The 22,043-nt window shown below is 40.8% G+C and overlaps 1 protein-coding gene across 1 annotated transcript in view; it reads left to right on the top strand.

Annotated features, from left to right (window-relative positions):
* Nucleotides 1–22,043, top strand: part of Sirt1 (Sirtuin 1) — a 116,094-nt gene that overhangs the window by 42,720 nt on the left and 51,331 nt on the right. Inside the window, exons 7-9 of the mRNA XM_071674820.1 lie at nucleotides 9,909–10,145; nucleotides 16,846–17,013; nucleotides 17,203–17,320. Of these exons, the coding sequence (XP_071530921.1) occupies nucleotides 9,909–10,145; nucleotides 16,846–17,013; nucleotides 17,203–17,320 (523 nt within the window). The remainder of the gene's footprint in view (nucleotides 1–9,908; nucleotides 10,146–16,845; nucleotides 17,014–17,202; nucleotides 17,321–22,043) is intronic.

Genomic DNA, 22,043 nt, shown 5'->3' with positions numbered 1-22,043 from the left:
CATATCTCTGATGCCCTTTCCATTTCGGAATTCCCTCAATAGGATGGCCACGACAAAAGAATCTCCATAAATGGTGAACTCCAGTGCTGCCTCTTACCCTTTAGTGCCTCACCCTTAATAGGCCACTGGCAAAGGGCAACTATAGTGCAGTGTTTTCTTAGGCTTCTGCCTAATGTTCCTGCCAACTATTTCTACCTAATGTTCCTACCAACTACTTATACCTACTGTTCCAACCTACTGCCTCTCCCTAATGTTCCCAGCTAATGTTTCTACTTTTTACTTCTACCTAATGTTTCTATCCAATGCTCCTGTTTAATGTTCCTACCTTCTACTTCTATCTGTTGTTCCTATGATTTTGCCAAAAGGCACTCACTGCAAGAAAATCTATAATTACAAAGAATGAGTTGTGTGAGTTAGGGGTTGTCAAACGTCATTTGTGAAAAAGAGAGCTTTTATTTTTGTGGACACAATGCCAGAAATTCAAGTGTGGATGAAGCAGAATGTACTGTCAAGTACAGTGTGCATAACTGATTACCTTTTTTGTAATTTCCATTTCTGCTTTATTGAAAGGAAGTTTTATACATGTTAAACTTTTGTATGCTCTCTACATTTACAGTTTCATCGTTCATTTTATTCCATTCATTTACAACTCTTTCACTCTAAAAGTACTTCTTTACATTATTTTTAACAAGTTATTTGCTTGATTTCATGTTATGGTCAATGGTTTTCATATCCTTACACCTTTCAGAAAATTCTTCATTGTTAATATCATCAAACCGGTTCAGGAACTTAAAGGCTGTGATCAGGTTTTCCATCACTTCTTCCATTTTGGTCAAATTTAAGATCTTGAACATTTCCCTATAACTTAGCTCTCTTGATTTTGGTATTATCTTTGGTGCCATCCTAGGGGCTTTCTCTATTCTTTGTGCTTCTTTTAGAACATTGACTAAACTTGAGAAGTACATTCTAGTTTTAGCCTAATGCATGATGTGAATATTCTTCTGAATATTTTCTTGAAAGCTATATGAGGCTTGTCAACAGACAGTATGTCAACAGACAGTATCAGCATTTACCATTCCCCTAGTGTGGGCTTCAGGCATCAAGTTAGGGATGTCTTCTCCCAAGTTTCTGTCTTAAACAGATTTTTATAGCTTTTATCCTTCTAGATGGTATTCATATTGGGAACTTCTTTTTCTGTCTCATCCTCATTACTTGGTAAACATGCGATTGTCCAAAACATATGTTTTGGACAATCACATGTTTACCAAATGGCGTCCTAGCTTCGTCTCTTCGATGTATATCAACTGACTGTTATATTCCTCTCTTGTATCTCCCATGATGATGTGATTATTACACGAAAGTGCACTTGGGAACTTTTCGTGTTTCATTTTCCCCGTGGACTCTTAGGAATATACACAAGTACGTATTCATACTTGCTTGCCTTCGTCCATTCCTAGTGCTACCCCATCCCACAGCAAACAGCATTCCTTCCCCCAGCTTCATTGAGGTAGTGCCAGGAAAACAGATAAAAAAGGTCACATTTGTTCACATTCAGTCTCAAACTGTCATAGGTAATGCACCGAAACCACAGCTCCCTATCCACATCCAGGCCCCACAGATTTTCCATGGTTTACCCTAGACATTTCACATGCTGTAATTCAGTCCGTTGACTGTACGTTGACCCTGGTATACCACATAATTTCAATTCACTCTATTCTTGCACTCTATTCCTTGCACGCCTCTTACTGTATGCTCAGGCCCCGATGGCTCAAAATTTTTTTCGCTCCATCCTTCCACCTCCAATTTGGTCTCCTGCTTCTCCTTGTTCCTGCCACCTCTGACACATATGTCCTCTTTGTCAGTCTTTCCTCACTTATTTTCTCCATATGCCCAAACCATTTCAACACACCCTCTTCTGCTCTCTCTACCACACTCTTTTTAATTCCACATATCTCTCACACTTTCCTTACTTACTTGATTAAACTACCTCACACCACAAATTACCCTCAAACATTTCATTTCCAACACATCCACCCTCCTCCGCACAACTTTATCTATAGCCCATGCCTCGCAGCCATATAACATTGTTGGAACCACTATTCCTTCAAACATACCCATTTTTGCTCTCTGTGATAATGTTCTTGCCGTCTACACTTTCTTCAATGCTCCTAGAACCTTTGCCCTCTCCCCCACCCTGTGACTCACTTCCGCTTCCATGGTTCCATCCGTTGCTAAGTCCACTCCCAGATATCTAAAACACTTCACTTCCTCCAGTCTTTCTCCATTCAAACTTATCTCCCAATTAACTTGTCCCTCAACCCTACTGAACCTAATTACCTTACTCTTATTCACATATACTCTAAACTTTCTTCTTTCACACACTTTACCAAACACAGTCACCAACTTTTGCAGTTTCTCACCAGAATCAGCCACCAGCACTTTATCACCTCCCTAACCACCCCATCCATAAACAAATTAAACAACCATGGAGAAATCATGCACCCCTGCTGCACACCAACTTTCACTGGGAACCAGTCACTCTCCTCTTTTCCTAGTTGTACGTGTGCCTTACATCGTTGGTAAAAACTTTTCACTGCTTCTAGCAACTTACTTCTCATACCACATACTCTTAGAACCTTCCACAAAACCTCTCTGTCAACCTTATCATATGGCTTCTCCAGATCCATAAATGCTACATACAAATCCATTTGTTTTTCTAAGTATTTCTCACATACATTCTTCAAAGCAAACACCTGATCCACGCATCCTCTGCCACTTCTGAAACCACTCTGCTCTTCCCCAGTCTGATGCTCTGTACATGCCTTCACCCTCTCAATCAATACCCTCCCATATAATTTACCAGGAATACTCAACAAACTTATACCTCTGTAATTTGAGCACTCACTCTTATCCCCTTTGCCTTTGTACAATGGCACTATGCACGCATTCCACCAATCCTCAGGCACGTCACCATGACTCATACATACATTAAATAACCTTACCAACCAGTCAACAATACAGTCACCCCCTTTTTTAATAAATTCCACTGCAATACCATCAAACCTACTGCCTTGCCGGTTTTCATCTTCGCAAAGCTTTTACTACCTCTTATCTGTTTACCAAATCATTTTCCCTAACCCTCTCACTTTGCACACCACTTCAACCAAAACACCCTATATCTGCCACTCTGTCATCAAACGCATTCAACAAACCTTCAAAATACTCACTCTATCTCCTTCTCACATCACCACTACTTGTTATCACCTCCCCATTAGCGCCCTTCACTGAAGTTCCCATTTGCTCGCTTGTCTTACGCACTTTATTTACCTCCTTTCAGAACGTCTTTTTATTCTCCCTAAAATTTAATGATACTCTCTCACCCCAACTCTCATTTGCCCTCTTTTTCACCTCTTGCACCTTTCTCTTGACCTCCTATCTTTCTTTTATACATCTCCCACTCATTTGCATTTTTTCCCAGCAAAAATCATCCAAATGCCTCTCTCTTCTCTTTTACTAATAATCTTACTTCTTCATCCCACCACTCACTACCCTTTCTAATCAACCCACCTCCCACTCTTCTCATGCCACAAGCATCTTTTGCGCAAGCCATCACTGCTTCCCTAAATACGTCCCATTCCTCCCCCACTCCCCTTACCTCCTTTGTTCTCACCTTTTTCCATTCTGTACTTTCAGTTTTACTGACAACAATATAGAATTTACTTTCTTACACTCTATCACATAATCCCACAACTCCTGCTTCAGGAGCAGTGCCACTCCTTCCCTCCTTAACTCTTGTTCTCTCACCAACCCCTGACTTTACTTGGAAGACTTTCCCAAACCACTCTTCCCTTTTACCCTTGAATTTCAATGTACCCAGAGCCAAAATATCCAGGTTTTTTCCTCAAACATACAAACTATCTCTCCTTTCTTCTCATCTTGGTTACATCCACACACATTTAGACACCCCAATGTGAGCCTTCAAGGAGGATAAGCACTCCACGCATGACTCCTTCTGTTTCCCATTTTATATATTTTATCATTTAACATACTTTGTCGCTGTCTCCCGCGTTAGCGAGATAGCGCAAGGAAACAGACAAAAGAATGGCCCAACCCACCCTCATACACACGTATATACATACACGTCCACACACGAGTATATATATACCTATACATTTTAATGTATACATAAAAGCAAAATAAAAAAAAAATTATTTTTATTTATTCTATTTTGCTTTGTCGCTGTCTCCCGCATTAGTGAGGTAGCGCAAGGAAACAGATGAAAGAATGGCCCAACCCACCCACATACGCATGTATATACATACACGTCCACACATGCAAATATACATACCTATACATCTCAATGTATACATATATATACACATGTACATAATTTATACTGTCTGCCTTTATTTATTCCCATCGCAACCTCGCCACACATATAATACCAACCCCCTGCCCCCTCATGTGTGTGAGGTAGCGCTTGGAAAAGACAACAAATGCCCCATTCGTTCACACTCAATCTCTAGCTGTCATGTAATAATGCACCAAAACCACAGCTCCCTTTCCACATCTAGGCCCCACGGAACTTTCCATGGCTTACCCCAGACGCTTCACATGCCCTGGTTCAATCCATTGACAGCACGTCGACCCCGGTATACCACATCGTTCCAATTCACTCTATTCCTTCCACGCCTTTCACCCTCCTGCATGTTCAGGCCCCGATCACTCGAAATCTTTTTCACTCCATCTTTCCACCACCAATTTGGTCTCCCACTTCTCCTCGTTCCCTCCACCTCTGACACATATATCCTCTTTGTCAATCTTTCCTCACTCATTCTCTCCATGTGCCCAAACCATTTCAAACCACCCTCTTCTGCTCTCTCTCAACCACACTCTTTTTATTTCCACACATCTCTCTTACCCTTACATTACTTACTCGATCAAACCACCTCACACCACATATTGTCCTCAAACATCTCATTTCCAGCACATCCACCCTCCTGTGCACAACTCTATCCATAGCCCATGCCTCGCAACCATACAACATTGTTGGAATCACTATTCCTTCAAACATACCCATTTTTGCTTTCGGAGATAATTTTCTCGACTTCCAAACATTCTTCAAGGCTCCCAGAATTTTCGCCCCCTCCCCCACCCTATGATTCACTTCCGTTTTCATGGTTCCATTCGCTGCCAGATCCACTCCCAGATATCTAAAACACTTTACTTCCTCCAGTTTTTCTCCATTCAAACTTACCTCCCAGTTGACTTGACCCTCAACCCTACTGTACCTAATAACCTTGCTCTTATTCACATTTACTCTCAACTTTCTTCTTTCACACACTTTACCAAACTCAGTCACCAGCTTCTGCAGTTTCTCACATGAATCAGCCAGCAGCGCTGTATCATCAGCGAACAACAACTGACTCACTTCCCAAGCTCTCTCATCCACAACAGACTGCATACTTGCCCCTCTTTCCAAAACTCTTGCATTCACCTCCCTAACAACCCCATCCATAAACAAATTAAACTACCATGGAGACATCACACACCCCTGCCGAAACGTACATTCACTGAGAACCAATCACTTTCCTCTCTTCTTATTCACACACATCCTCGATAAAAACTTTTCACTGCTTCTAGCATTTTGCCTCCCACACCATATATTCTTAATACCTTCCACAGAGCATCTCTATCAACTTTATCGTATGCCTTCCTCAGATCCATAAATGCTACATACAAATCCATTTGCTTTTCTAAGTATTTCTCACATATATTCTTCAAAGCAAACACCTGATCCACACATCCTCTACCACTTCTGAAACCACACTGCTCTTCCCCAATCTGATGCTCTGTACATGCCTTCACCCTCTCAATCAATACCCTCCCATATTATTTACCAGGAATACTCAACAAACTTATACCTCTGTAATTTGAGCACTCACTCTTATCCCCTTTGCCTTTGTACAATGGCACTATGCAAGCATTCCGCCAATCCTCAGGCACCTCACCATGAATCATACATACATTGAATAACCTTACCAACCAGTCAACATTACAGTCTTCTCCCCCTTTTTTGATAAATTCCACTGCAATACCATCCAAACCCGCCGCCTTTCCGGCTTTCATCTTCCACAAAGCTTTTACTACCTCTTCTCTGTTTACCAAAATCATTGTCCCTAACCCTCTCACTTTGCACACCACTTCGACCAAAACACCCTATATCTGCCACTTGATCATCAAACACATTCAACAAACCTTCAAAATACCCACTCCATCTCCTTCTCACATCACCACTACCTGTTATCACCTCCCCATTAGCCCCCTTCAATGAAGTTCCCATTTGTTCCCTTGTCTTACGCACTTTATTTACCTCCTTCCAAAACATCTTTTTATTCTTCCTAAAATTTAATGATACTCTCTCACCCCAACTCTCATTTGCCCTCTTTTTCACCTCTTGCACCTTTCTCTTGACCCCCTGCCTCTTTCTTTTATACATCTCCCACTCATTTGCATTTTTTCCCTGCAAAAACTGTCCAAATACCTCTCTCTTCTCTTTTTCTAATAATCTTACTTCTTCATCCCACCACTCACTACCCTTTCTAATCAACCCACCTCCCACACTTCTCATGCCACAAGCATCTTTTGCGCACTCCATCACTGCTTCCCTAAATACATCCCATTCCTCTCCCACTCCCCTTACTTCCTTTGTTCTCACCTTTTTCCATTCTGTACTCAGTCTCCTGGTACTTCCTCACACAAGTCTCCTTCCCAAGCTCACTTACTGTCACCACCCTCTTCACCCCAACATTCTCTCTTCTTTCCTGAAAACCTCTAAAAATCTTCACCTTCGCCTCCACAAGATAATGATCAGACATCCCTCCAGTTGCACCTCGCAGCACATTAACATCCAAAAGTCTCTCTTTCGCGCGCCTACAATTAACACGTAATCCAATAACGCTCTCAGGCCATCTCTCCTACTTACATATGTATACTTATGTATATCTCTCTTTTTAAACCAGGTATTCCCAATCACCAGTCTTTTTTCAGCACATAAATCTACAAGCTCTCACCATTTCTATTTACAACACTGAACACCCCATGTATACCAATTATTCCCTCAACTGCCACATTACTCACCTTTGCATTCAAATCATCCATCACTATAACCCGGTCTCGTGCATCAAAACCACTAACACACTCATTCAGCTGCTCCCAAAACACTTGCCTCTCATGATCTTTCTTCTCATGCCCAGGTGCATGTGCACCAATAATCACCCATCTCTCTCATTCAACTTTCATTTTTACCCATATCAATCTAGAATTTACTTTCTTATACTCTATCACATTCTCCCACCACTCCTGTTTCAGGAGTAGTGCTACTCCTTCCCTTGCTCTTGTCCTCTCACTAACCCCTGACTTTACTCCCAAGACATTCCCAAACCACTCTTCCCCTTTACCCTTGAGCTTCATTTCACTCAGAGCCAAAACATCCAGGTTCCTCTCCTCAAACATACTACCTATCTCTCCTTTTTTCTCATCTTTGTTACATCCACACACATTTAGACACCCCAATCTGAGCCTTCGAGGAGGATGAACACTCCCCGCGTGACTCCTTCTTCTGTTTCCCCTTTTAGAATGTTGAAATACAAGGAGGAGAGGGTTTCTAGCCCCCCGCTCCCATCCCCTTTAGTAGCCTTCTACAACACGTGAGGAATGCATGGGAAGTATTCTTTCTCCCCTATTCCCAGGGATACACATACACAGACATATGCATATTATACACATATACATAATTCATACTTGCTTCCTTTATTCATTCCTGTTGCCACCCCGCCACACATGAAATGATACCCCCTCCTTTGCACACGCGCACTAGGTAGTGTTGTTTTCCGCATTGGCGAGGTAGCTCCAGGAAACAGACAAAGAATGCCCTATCCACTCATATACACACATATATACATAAATGCCCATATGTGCGCATATACATATCAACATATATATACATATATATACACAGACATATACATATATTCACATGTACATATTCATACTTGCTTGCCTCATCCATTCCTGTCACTACCCCACCCCATAGGAAACAGCATCACCACCCCCCACTTCAGCGAGGTAGCGCCAGGAAAACCGACAAAAATGGCTACATTCATTCACACTCAGTCTCTAGCTGTCATGTGTAATGCTCCAAAACCACTGCTCCCTATCCACATCCAGGCCCCACATACCTCTCCATGGTTTACTACAGACACTTCACATCCCTGGTTCAGTCTATTGATAGCATGTTGACCCCTGTATCCTACATCGACCCAAGTCACTGTGTTCCTTGTACGCCTCTCACCTTCCTGTATGTTCAGGCCCCGACTGCTCAAAATCTTTTCCACTCCATCCTTCCTCCTCCAATTTGGTCTCCCACTTCTTGTTCCCTCCAACTCTGACACATGTATCCTCTTTATCTGTCTGTCCTCACTCATTCTCTCCATATGTCCAAACCATTTCAACACACCCCCCTTCCACTCTCTCAACCACTTTTTTTTTTTTTACCACAGATCTCTCTTACCCTTTCATTACTTACTTGATTAGGGTCAAACAACCTCACACTGCATATTGTTCTCAAACATTTCTAACACATACACCATCCTCTGCACGACCCTATTCATAGCCCATGCCTTGCAACCATATTATATTGCTGGAATTACTATTCCTTCAAACATACATAGTTTTGCTCTCCAAGATAACGTTTTCTTTTTCCACATACTCTTAATTCCCCCAGAAACCTTTTCATGATCTGCAAGCATATTCAGGTAGAAGTGTGTACATTCAGGCAGGTCATTTGCAATGATCAAGACGAGTTATGGTCCCAGAACAGGATCTCTTGATACTTGTGACCTGAACCCATTTTGAGAAAGCTCTTCCAATGTGCATCCTCTGTTCCCTTCTGCTAAGATATTCTTTCGTCTCTTGATGGAGTTTCCTTTATGATCTAGTTTCATGAACAGCCTCCCCTGTGTTTGTATAGTGGTAAATGCTTTCTGGCAGTCCAGATACAAGTAATCCATTCATCATTCTCTTTTGTCAAGTAAAGATTATTATGTATTTTATATAATGAATCTTTTCTAGTTTGATCACTGTGATTCACTGGTTTTTTTTTTTTTTTTTGTATCAGCAAAATTATAAAAGTTCATAAAATTATCAGCTGCACAAGTCATCAATGTGTGGGCATCAATGGCATCACTGCCATTGCAAATATGTTGAGTGACTGTGGTAAGAAATTATTACACAGTGGCAACTTGGCTACCGCACACATCTGGTGGGCAGTCCTGATTTGGAGGTGTTAAAATTAATGCAGATATTTATGCATAGAGGAGTCACTTGCCTCAAGTAAACTTACAGCTGGAGAAGTCAAGGGATTAAGCAGTAGTTCCCACAACTTGCTGGACTTCAATTGCAGAAAACTGGTTGTTAATTAAAGTGAGTGGATAGTGCACTTAGGAGTGAGCTTTGCTTTTGTTTTCTTTACCATGGACAAGCCAAAACTAGACAGCTGGTTAGTAGGAATGGTTGAATTATATGTGCAGTGCAGTTTTTAGAACCATATTTGCAATCTGACATCACAGTTAGCTAAGAACCAGTAGGTGATTGGGGCAGTTGGTGGTGCTAACATATTTACAATCAGAATTTCTTTCTGTGGTTTAGTCAAGTTGCTAAACTTTATAGTTCACATAAACGATTGCAACCAAATATCACTTATGTAAATATTTTTCAATTGAAAATGTGTCCAAAAGTTTAGTATGATATAGTGGAATGCATTTAGAAATTCTTTTGATATTTCTGATTTGATGACATCCATGTGTTTGTGAATAATCTGAGGATCATTTCATATTCTTAATCCACAGGTTCATTTGCCACAGCTACATGTCAAAGATGTGGACACAAGGTTGATGCAGAAGCAATAAAAGAAGATATTTTCACCCAGCATATTCCCCGATGTACTCAGTGTACAACAAATGAAGAAAAAGGACACGAAGAAAGAACTTTAATGGTAGAAGTACAAGACAGATCATTAGATGAAACTACTGATACACAACAAGAACCACTTCACAGCTTTCACTTAATGCCTCATAGACTACCAGGTATATAAAATTTTCATAAGTTTTGTATCATTATTGATTTATCACTAGCCTTGTTTTTTATTGATATGTATTCGTGTTTAGCTGCTTCATTTATGCTATACACAACAGTGTTAGTTTCAGTAATTACTTATTTTTTCTTACGGAGGGAATATTACATTCTTGATCATTCACTACAATAATACAATCTCAAAAATTTATATATATTGTTTGCATTGACCATTTCCTCATCCATTTTGCTTCATTCATCCAACACTCTTATACTATAAAATTATTTCTTTACATCCTTTTTAGCAAGTTCCTTACTTATTTTATTATTTTTTTTATTATACTTAATCGCTTTTTCCTGCATTAGCGAGGTAGCGCAAGGAAACAGATGAAAGAATGGCCCAACCCACATATATACACATAAGCGCCCACACGCACATATACATACCAATACATTTCATTGTATACATACATGTACATACACAGACATATACATATATACACATACATATTCATACTTGCTGCCTTCACCCATTCTCATTGCCACCCTGCCACACATGAAACAGCATCATCATCATCATCATCTTAATCCCCACTCCTGTGATGTAGCACTAGGAAAAGACAAGAATGGCCACATTCGTTCACACTCAGTCTCTAGCTGTCATGTGTAATGCACCAGAAACACTGCTCCCTATCCACATCCAGGCCCCATAGACCTTTCCATGGTTTACCCCAGACGCTTCACATGCCCTGGTTCAATCCATTGACAGCACGTCAACCCTGGTATACCACATTGTTCCAGTTCACTCTATTCTTTGCACGCCTTTCACCTTCTTGTACATTGAGGCCCCGATTGCTCAAAACCTTTTTCACTCCATCCTTCCACCTACAATTTGGTCTCCCACTTCTCCTCGTTCCCACCACCTCTGACACATATATCCTCTTTGTCAATCTTTCCTCACTCATTCTTTCCATGTGACCAAACAATTTCAACACACCCTCTTCTGCTCTCTCAACCACACTTTTTATTTCCACACATCTCTCTTACCCTTTCATTACTTATTTGATCAAACCATATTGTCCTCAAACATTTCTTATCCAACACATCCACCCTCCTCCGCACAACCTTATCTATAGCCCATGCCTTGCAACCACATAACATTGTTAGAACCATTGTTCCTTCAAACATTCCCATTTTTTCTCTCCAAGATAATGTTCTCACCTTCCACACATTCTTCAGTGCTCCCAGAACCTTCTCCCCCTCCCCCACCCTGTGACTCACTTCCACTTCCATGGTTCCATCCCCAGCTAAATCCACTCCCACATATCTAAAACACTTCACTTCCTCCAGTTTTCTCCATTCAAACTTACCTCCCAATTGACTTGTCCCTCAACCCTACTGAACCTAATAATCTTGCCCGTATTCACATTTACTCTTAGCTTTCTTCTTTCACTCACTTTACCAAACTCAGTCACCAACTTCTGCAGTTTCTCACATGAATCAGCCACCAGCGCTGTATCATCAGTGAACAACAACTGATTCACTTCCCAAGCCATCTCATCCAGAACAGACTGCATACTTGCCCTTCTCTCCTAAACTCTTGCATTCACCTCCCTAACACCCCCATCCATAAACAAATTAGACAACCATGGAGACATCACGCACCCCTGCCGCAAACCAGCATTCACTGGGAACTAATCACTTTCCTCTCTTCCTACTTGTGCACATGCCGTACAAGTAGGAAGAGAGGAAAGTGATTGGTTCCTTACTTAATTTCAAAGAACTGTTCATATTCCATGTTGTCGATCTCTTTTAAAAAACTTAAAGTTTATGATGAGGTTACTCCTCACATTTCTCATTTCCATGTTTGATAAATATAAAGTCTTCAGCCTTTATCTGTAACTTAGCTCTCTTGATTCTGGTATAATCTTTGTTGCCTTTTTGTGGACCTTATCTTTTAGCTCTGTGTGCTTTTTTAGGTGCAGTGACCAAACATGACAAGTATATTCTAATTTTGGCCTTATGTAGTATATAAAAAGCTCTCTAAATATTTCCTTATCCTTGTACTTGAAGAAATAGGGTGGAAGAGTACTGGATAGAGAAATGGGGGAAGAATGCATAGAATGGCTTATGCAAAGGAAACATGTAACGATAGGTGTAAGTACAGACTCTTTTGCTTTGGCCATCCCCTTGATGTTACAGAATCCTGAAGCTTATTTCTTGCAAGGTAATAATCTTATTGAGGTAGTCTTTAGCTTTGTTTCATCCTCATTACTTTATATTTGCTTGGGTTGAATTTCATCACCTATGTTTCTGACCAATTTTAGAGTTTGTTTTATGTCCTCTTGTAAGCTGATTTGCTCCTTGCTTTTCATTTCCCTCATGACCTTTGCATCATCTGCAAATATATTCACGTAGGAATCCACACCTTCATGTAATCCCCATCTTCATATGCCCATTGAAAAATATTTTTCCATTTGTGAATTGATAGATTGACAATGAAAAGTAAGAAAGATTTTATATTTGTATTGGCATGGTCCAGTGCATGGTGACCGGCAGAGGGGGTAGTGCTTGACATATCTGACAACTTTTGATAAAGGAGGACAGGAAGAGATTGTTTATTTCCACTTTGGTTTTGCAGTCTGTTTATGTTTCATACACTGGCACAATATTGGTTGTAAATAGAATTGATATAATTAAAGATATAGTACACTTGCTGAAAATGGAAGACAAAGGAGATAGGCTGTGTGTGATGATGGAGTTTTTTTTTTTTTTTTTTAACTTTATTTCACACACTGCTTTTATTTCATGCATATGTAGTGTTGGTGGTGAATACCAGTATCCCCTCATTTGTGCTGGGATTACTTTCATGGAAATCCTGTTAAAAGTTGAGCAGTTGAAACTTATTAAATGAGAGGAGAGGTTGGGGAGGTGGATTTTCCTTAGCAAAAGGTTTCCATAACAAACACTTACCCCCTGAACTTGCACACTTGCTCCTAAAGGACTTTCTTTTTGCATGAAGAGATAAAAGAATTTAGAAAAATATTTTTTCCTTATAGGACATACAGAACATTCATGTGTAAAGTCTTATATTTATCGTCTCGGTCAACTTTATCATATGCTTTCTCCAGATCCATATTAATGGATCTTGGAAAAAAGCATGTGATAGGGTTTATAGGAATGTCATGTGGAAGTTCTTACCAATATATGGTGTAGGAGGGAAGCTACTAGAAGCAGTGAGATGTTTTCCCAAGTGGGTGGGGCATGTGTGTTAGTAGTGTGAGAGAATGATGAGTGGTTCCAGGTGAAGTTTGGTCTGTGCCAGGGTTGTGTGGTGTCAATATAGCTCTTTGATCTGCTTATGAATGGAGTGTTGAGGGAGGTAGATGCAGGGATTTTGGAGAAGGGAAAAATATGCAATCTTTATGGGGTGAGGGGGCCTAAGAAGTGAATCAGTTGTAGTTTGCTGATGGCACAGCACTGGGGGCATATTGGAGGGAGAAACTGCAAAAGTTGGTGACTGAGTATGGGAAAGTATGTGAAATAAGTAAGTTGAGATTAAGTGTGAATAAAAGCAAGTTTATTAGGTTTAGCAGAGCAGAGACAGTTGGGTATGAGGCTGAATAGAGAAAATTTGGAGCAAGTGAAGTGTTTAAGATACCTGGGAGTAGACATGGCAGCTAATGGAAGCAAAGAGCATTAAAGAATTTGTGGAAAGAGAGGTTGTTGTCTTTTAGGGAAAAACTGGGTATGTTTGAAGGTGTAATAGTTCCAACAATTTTGAATGGATGAGAGGCATGGGATGTAGATGAGGATGTATGGAGGAGGATGGATGTACTGGAAGTGAAATGTTTGAGGGCAATATCTGGTGTAAGGTGATTGATTAAGTAATAAAAGGGTAAGAGAAAGGTGTGGTAATAAGAGGAGTATGGTTGAGAGAGTTGAGACCCCCTGTTGGAGGCTCTAGTCATGGACAAAAGACCACATCAAGCCTAGGCCTTATTTGAAATATAGAGAGGATTATCACATGGAAAAAGAATCAAGGGAAAGTATTTATGAGTTTTGGAGGAAGTGAAAAACGTGTCTTAGAGTGATCCAGGTCATAGTTATTGGGAAAGACATTAGGAGATAGAGAGTTCCAAAGCTTCGAGGTGAAAGGGAAAGAAGCAGTCATCAAAACATCCAACTCTTGCGTTGCCAATGGCCACACAGTAATCATGTGATGCAGCAGCTTGCTGAGTATTGTGTGGTCAAGCTAGTGGTAGGAGCAAAAACCAAAGTAATACCTACAGAAGAGGGAAAGTGAATCAACATTGTGGTGTAGGGCAGTAGGGTCAAGTTTGGAAGTTAGCGTGGGAGAGTTTATGGGCCAGGCTGCTTTCAACTCAAATGTTAGAGCGGTATTCCATTCAAGGACGAATCAGTCCCTCATATAAACTGAGCAGCTGTTCAAAAGAATGGAATTTCCACATCGAAACAGGACTCCCAATTTCTTAGAGGCAGTCTTACCCCAGTATGCCACATTGTTCCATTTCACTCTATCCGGTGCAGGCCTTTCACCCTCTTGCATGTTCAGGCCTTGATTGCTTAAAATATTTTTCACTCCATCTCCTGTTTGGTCTCCCTGTTCTTGTTCCTTCCACTTCTGACATGCATATCCTCTTTGTCAACATTTCCTCGCTCATTGTCTTTGTATATCCGAATCATTTCAGCACACTCTTTTTATTACCACATCTCTTTCTTACATCCTTCAAATCTGCTCTTTAATGTCTCCTTCAACATGCATCTTATCTCATCACAACACAACTTCCTCAGTAAACTCAGACTTGGATGAGATATTTCAAGGGAACATCTTCCGCAATAAACTCAAAGACTTGCACAGAGGGGTAGATAAAATCTGGTTAGATGTATTGCCTCCATGACCAAGATGTACGTAGAGTTAACACTCCATGAGTAAGGCAAGAAGTCACATTTAAGTGGCAGGAGTTTGGTTCGTTAAACTCTTGTACCTCTCCTTTTGTTTTCATATATTATCATTATGATTTATGTTAAGTGTTGAAATATAGTACTGATATTTTGAAATGATTATGAATGTGATATGACATGGGAAAAGTAGAGGTATTAATTAGTAGGGGAAGAGCAAGTGAGTAATATGTAAGTTTGAATGGAGAAAAACAGGAGGAAGTGAAGTGTTTTAGATATCTGGGAGTGGATTTGGCAGTGGATGGAACCATGGAAGCGGAAGTGAATCATCGGTTGGGGGAAGGGGTGAAAATTTCGGGAGCGTTGAAAAATGTGTGGAAGTTGAGAATGTTATCTTGGAAAGCAAAAATAGGTGTTTTTGAAGGAATATTGGTTCCAACAATGTTATATGGTTGCGAGGCTTGGGCTGTGGATAGAGTTGTGCTGAGGAGGGTGGATGTGCTGGAAATGAGATGTTTGAGGACAATATGTGGTGTGAGGTGGTTTGATCGAATAAGTAATGAAAGGGTAAAAGAGATGTGTAGTAATAAAAAGAGTATGGTTGAGAGAGAGAAGAGGGTGTTTTGAAAGGGTTTTGGTCACTGGAGAAATGAGTGGGGAAAGTTTTACCAAGGGATATATTGTCAGAGGGGGGAAGGAACGAGAAAAGCGGGAAACCAAATTGGGGGTGGAAAGATGGAGGGGAAAAAGATTTTGAAGTGACCCCTGGGGGCCCCCTTGGGGGAACCCTTTGCAGGGGGTGAAAGGCGTGAAAGGAATAGATAAATTTGGAACGATGTGAAATACTGGGGTGACGTGCTGTAAAGTGGATTTTGAACCAGGGCAGGGATAAGCGTCTGGGGTTGAAGCCAAAATGGAAAGTTTTGGGGGGGGCCCTGGATGGGGAAAGGGAATGTGGTTTCAGTGCATTAATATATGACAGCTAGAGACTGAGTGTGAATGAATGGGGGTGGCCTTTGTTCCCTTTTTTTCCTTTTTTTATTTTTTCCCTGTCGCCTTTGCGGGTGCATAGTGTTAATGCAAAATAAACTTGTAAAATTGCTAGTTTTAAAAAAGATAAGTTTGAAAAAAGTGTAAAGTTGAAAGTTGACCAGTTTAAAGGAAATCGGGGGGGAAGGGGGGAGTTGTCTTTTTTTAAAAATGTTTTGGGGGGTGGCGACGGAATAATTGGAATAAGGCAAGACAGATGAATTATTTTACAAAACTACGGGCAAAAGGTTAAAATAATTTTCGGTAAAATAAATAAACCCCCTCGCTTAAAATGCAGAGACAGTGACAAAGTAAAGATAAATATTAAAAAAATAATTTGAAATGATTTTTGTTGTGATATAAGGAGGAAAAGTAAGGTATAAAGAAGAAAAGGAAAAGCAAGTGGGTAATATTTTAATGAATGTCCTGAGTGCATTTATTTCAGGTATTGATGTGTTTAAGTAATAGGACATTGCTTAGACCACCTGTTTCTCAGTTATGTAATTTGCTGCTTTTAAATTTAGATTTCATGAAAAGTTAGTGGTTACATGCACATTGTAAGTAGTTAAGTTGTGATTGCTGGTATTCATTTAGACTAAACTGTGCAGCTTTGATATAGCATCAGACATCAAGGTAAAGTGAAGATTTTTATTTTACTCAGAGACAGAAGAGATCATTTTTAATGTGTTGTTCACACACTGTAAGGCATACAGCTGTTGAATTCCTGAAGCCACTCCAAATCATGAACCTTTAAATTTTCAGAGTCTCCGCTGTTACCACCACAGCCAATTATGAAACCAGATATAGTGTTCTTCGGTGAAGGTCTACCTGATGAGTTCCACGACAGAATGGCAGAAGATAAAGATGAATGTGATTTGCTGATTGTTGTAGGATCCTCCCTCAAAGTTAGACCTGTAGCTTTGATTCCCAGTAAGTTGTGGAGATATGTTAGAAAATAAACTTGTGGCATATGTTGGTATGAAATTCTTCCAGAATTTATTTTTTAAGCATTAGAGAATGGTTATGCAAAATAACAGCAAATTCAGTTTACTGTATCTTGTAGCTGGGCTTAATTTATTTTTACCTGATGATTTTATAATCCAGTAATTTTGATTCCAGGTTCAGTTCCTTCACATGTGCCTCAGATACTGATCAATCGTGAACCCTTGCGGCATCTCACATTTGATGTTGAACTTCTAGGAGACTGTGATGTGATAATTAATGAGCTTTGTCACAGGTTAGTACCAAACTGTACAAGGAATGTATGTCAGATATCATTATTGATATATTTATTTATCTGTTATAATTGATCGCCCTTTCCCATGTCAGCACGATAGGTAGCACCAAGAAACAGATGAAGAAAGACCCATCCACTCACATACACACGTATATACATACACGCACATGCACAGACTTGTGTGAGGAAGTACCAGGAGAGATTGAATGTAGAATGGCAAAAGTCGAGAGCAAACGTCGTAAGGGGAGTGGGTAGGAATGGGATGTATTTAGGGAAGCAGTGACGGTGTGCGCAAAAGATGCCGGTGGCATGAGAAAGTTGGGATGTGGGCAGATTAGAAAGGGTAGTGAGTGGTGGGATGAAGAAGTAAGATTGTTAGTGAAAGAGAAGAGAGAGGCATTTGGACAATTTTTGCTGGGAAGTAATGAAAGTGACTGGGAGATGTATAAAAGAAAGTGGGAGGAGGTCAAGAGAAAGGTGTAAGAGGTGGAAAAGAGGGCAAATGAGAGTTGGGGTGAGAGAGTATCATTAAATTTTTGGGAGAATGAAAAGATGTTTTGGAAAGAGGTAAATAACATGTGTAAGATGAGAACAAATGAGAACATCGGTGAAGGGGGCAAATGGGGAGATAATAAGTAGTGATGAAGTGAGAAGGAGATGGAGTGAGTATTTTGAAGATTTGTTGAATGTGTTTGATGCTAGAGTGGCTGATATAGGGTGTTTTGGTCGGGATGGTGTGTGAAGTGAGAGAGTAAAAAGGGATAAGGGTTTTGGGTTTAAACAAGAAGGAAGGTAGTGAAAATTTTGTGGAAGATGAAAGCCGGGGCAAGGGGGCTTGGTTTGGATGGAATTGCAGTGAAATTGTTAAAAAAAAAAGGGGTAAATTTGTGTTGTTGATTGGTTGGTAAGGTTTTTAAATTGTGAAATGGATCAGATGAAGTCCTGGGGAAATTGGGTGAAGGGCATGGCAAATCCCCATTTTACAAAGGGAAAGGGGAAAAAGGTATTTTTTTCAAATTACACAGGCATAATTTGGGTTTAGTAAACTTGGGAAATTCCCAATGATAGTAAAATTTTTTAGAGGGGTAAAGGCATGTACAGAAACAACAGATTGAGGAAGAGCATTGTGTTTTTCAAAAAAAAAACATTTTCCCCTTTCCCCCCCAAACCCCCCCACCTCCCCCCCAATTTGGATCCCATTTTCCTTGCCCCACCCTTGGACACCCCGGGTTTCCCTTTATCTTTCCCACTTTATTCTCCCCCGTTACCACCTTCTTTACACCCTCTTTGCCCTTCCCCCAAACACCTTTTTTTATTACCCCTACCCCCCATCTCACTCCCCCCTTTTCCTTTCAAAAAATTTTTTCCCCCTTTACCCCCAAATTCCCCCAAAACCCCCTCCCCCCCCCACCCCCCCGGAAAAAAAAATTTTTTTTGTCCCTTGTTTAAAATACATTTCATTTCCAACACATCCCCCCCATCCTCCGCACAACCCCAAAAACCCTATCTATTGCCCATACCTCACAGAGCCATATAACATTTTTGGAACCAACAATTACTTCAAACATACCCATTTTTGCCTTCCGAAAAGATTATTTTTCTCGCCTTCCACACAATTCTTCAAAAGCCCCAGAACCTTTTGCCCCCCCCCCCACTCCCGTGAGGGAAATTCTGCTTCCATGGTTCCATCCGCTGCCAAATCCACTCCCAGATGTCCAAAACCCCTTTACTTTCCCCCCAGTTTTTCTCCCCTTCAAACTACCTCCCAAGTGACTTGTCCTCAACCCTACTGAAACCCAAAAAACCCTTTCTCTTATTCACATTTACTCTCAGGGTTTTTTCTTTCACACACTTTAAACCCAAAATCATTCACCAGCTTCTGTAGTTTCTCAACCCAAACAACCCCCTCAGCGAACAACAACTGACTCGCTTCCCAAGCCCTCTCATCCCACCCAAAAGATCTGAACTTGCCCCTCTCCCCCAAAACCCTTGTATTCACCTCCCTAACAATCCCATCCATAAACAAATTTAACAACCATGGAGACATCATGCACCCCTGCCGCAAACGGACATTCACTTAGAACCAGTCACTATTCTCTCTTTTTACTCATGCAAAATGCCTTAACATCCTCAAAAAAGATTTTCACTGCTTCTAGCAACTTACCTCCCAAACATATACTCTTAATACCTTCCCCCAGAAACATCTCTATCAACTCTATCATTTTCCTTCCCCAAACCATGAATGCTACATACAAAGTAAATTGTTTTTTAAGTATTTCTCCTTATTTTCTAGCAAACCCTGTCCAACATCTCAACCACTTCGAAAGCACATGTCCTCCCAATCGGGATTTCTGTACGGGGCCTTGACCTCTCAATCATTACCCCCCCATATGATTTCCGGGAATACCACAAATTGTCCCTCTGTAATTTGAAAAAAACCCCACCTTTTTTCCCCTTTGCCCTTTGTACAATGGCACTATACAAGATTCAAATCCAGGCACTTCACCATGAACCATTCTATATTGAATACCCTCCCCAAACCCATCAACAACACAGTCCCCCTTTTAAAAAAATTTCCCCAAAAAGAAATAATACCCTACCAAACCTCCCGCCTTTCCGCTCATTTTCCCCCGGAGCTTCACTACCTCTTCTCTGTTCCCAAATCATTCTCCCTGACCACTCACTTAACACACCCACCTCTACCAAAACCCCCTATTTCCCCACTCTATCATCACACACATTAAACAAACCTTCAAAATACTCCCCCCATTCCCTCTCACTTCAAGTACTTGTTACACCCCCCCAAATGCCCCCTTCACCGTGTTCCCATTTGTCTCTTGCCCTACGCACTTTATTTACCTCCTCCAAAACATCTTTTATTCCTCCCAAAATATAAGAACCCCAATTGCCCCCCACCCTTACCTTTTCTTACCGCCCCTTTTATACATCTCCCAGCTTTCATTTTCCCGCGCTTTCAAATCCTTTTTCTTCACTAACAATTCAACCCCATACCACTCCCTTTCAAATCTGCCTCCTCACCCTTTTTCAGCCACACATCTTTTTCAATCCATCACTCGTCCTCCTCCCTTCCCCCCCACTCCCCTTTGTCATTTCCTCACCTTTTTCCATTCTCATCAACCCCTGCTTTTCCCACCACGTCCTTTTCCAAATTCACTTACGTCTCTTCACCCCAACATTTCTCCTCTTTTCAAAACCTTACATCTTCACCCCGCCTCCAAAATAAACAGGGACCCTATTCCCCCTTCAACTTTAAACCATTTCTTTCCGGAATGTTGACACTTATCCAAAATTTCGCCCCTCCCAAAACTATGATATCTTATGTTATCCCTCCCAGTATTCCCGGATAAAGAAAGAATACTCCCATGCATTCCTCATTGTCGTTAAGGTGACTAAAAGGGAAGGTAGCGGGCTGGAAAACCCCTTTCCCTTCTTGTTTTTAACTTCTAAAAAAGGGGGAAAAAAAGAAGGAGTCACGCGGAGTGTTCATCCTCCCGAAAGCTCAGAATGGGGTGTCTAAATGTGTTGATGTAACAAAGATGAGAAAAAAGGAGAGATAGTGAAGTCTGAGGAGAGGAACCTTTATGTTTGGTTGAGTGAACAAAAATCAAGGGTAAAAAAGGGGAAAAGTGGTTTGGGAAAGTCCCTGGGAGTAAAGTCAGGGGTAAATGAGAGGACAAGAGAAGGGAAGGAGTAGCATACTCCGAAACAGGGGGTTGTGGAGTTGGACAGTGTAAAAAGTATACTCAGTTTGATTTTGGGGAAAACTGAAAGTTGATGGAGAGAGATGGGTGATTAATGGGCACATGCACCTGGGCGTGAGGAAAAAAAGATCATGAGAGGCAAATGTTTTGGAGCATCTGAGTGAGTGTGTTTTGTATTTTTTATGCAGAGACCGGTTATAGTGTGGGTGATTTGAAAGCAAAGGTGAGTAATGTGCGTTGAGGAAAATGGTGCCCTGGGTGGGTTTAGTGTTTTTTAAATGGAAATGGTGAAGCGCTGTAGATTTAAGTGCTTTAAAAAGGACTGTGAATGGGAATAATGGTTTAAAGAGAGTATATTAAGAAAACATATTTTAAGTGGAGAGATGGCCCCGGAAAAGCGTTATTGATTATTTGGGAAAATTTAAAAGGCGCGTGAAAGAGAGACTTTTGAATGTTAAAGTGCTGAGAGGGCAAAAAGGAGGGATGTCTGATCATTACTTGGAGGCGAAGGAGGGGATTTGTAGAGTTTTTTAGAAAAGAAGAGAGAATTTTTGGGGGGGAAGAGGTAGTGAGAGTAAAGGGGCTTTGGGAAAAGGGGACTTGTGGAGGGAAATATCAGGAAAACTGGTACAGAAAGAAAAAGGTGAGAACAAAGGATGTGAGGGGATGGGGGGGGAATGGGATGTAATTAGGAAAGCAGTGAAGGCCGCACAAAAAAAGCTTGTGGCTGAAAGTGTGGGAGTGGGCAGATTAGAAAGGGGGAGTAGTGGTGGGGATTAGAAAATGAGTATTAGTGAAAAAAAGAAGAGAGAGGCATTTGGACAATTTTTGCTGGGGAAAAAATGCAAATGCCCGGGGTATGTAAAAAAGGAAAGGAGGGGCAAGAAAAAGTCAAGAGGTAAAAAAAAGGGCAAATGAGAGTTGAGGTGAGAGAGTAAACATTAAATTAGGAAGAATAAAAAGATGTTTTGGAGGAGGTAAATAAAGTGTGGTAAGACAAG

Source organism: Panulirus ornatus, chromosome 20 (genome assembly GCF_036320965.1).
Source record: "Panulirus ornatus isolate Po-2019 chromosome 20, ASM3632096v1, whole genome shotgun sequence".
NCBI classification, from domain to species: Eukaryota; Metazoa; Arthropoda; class Malacostraca; order Decapoda; family Palinuridae; genus Panulirus; species Panulirus ornatus.
The sequence above is the reverse complement of the archived record's forward strand: the minus strand, read 5'-3'. Positions and strand labels throughout refer to the sequence as shown.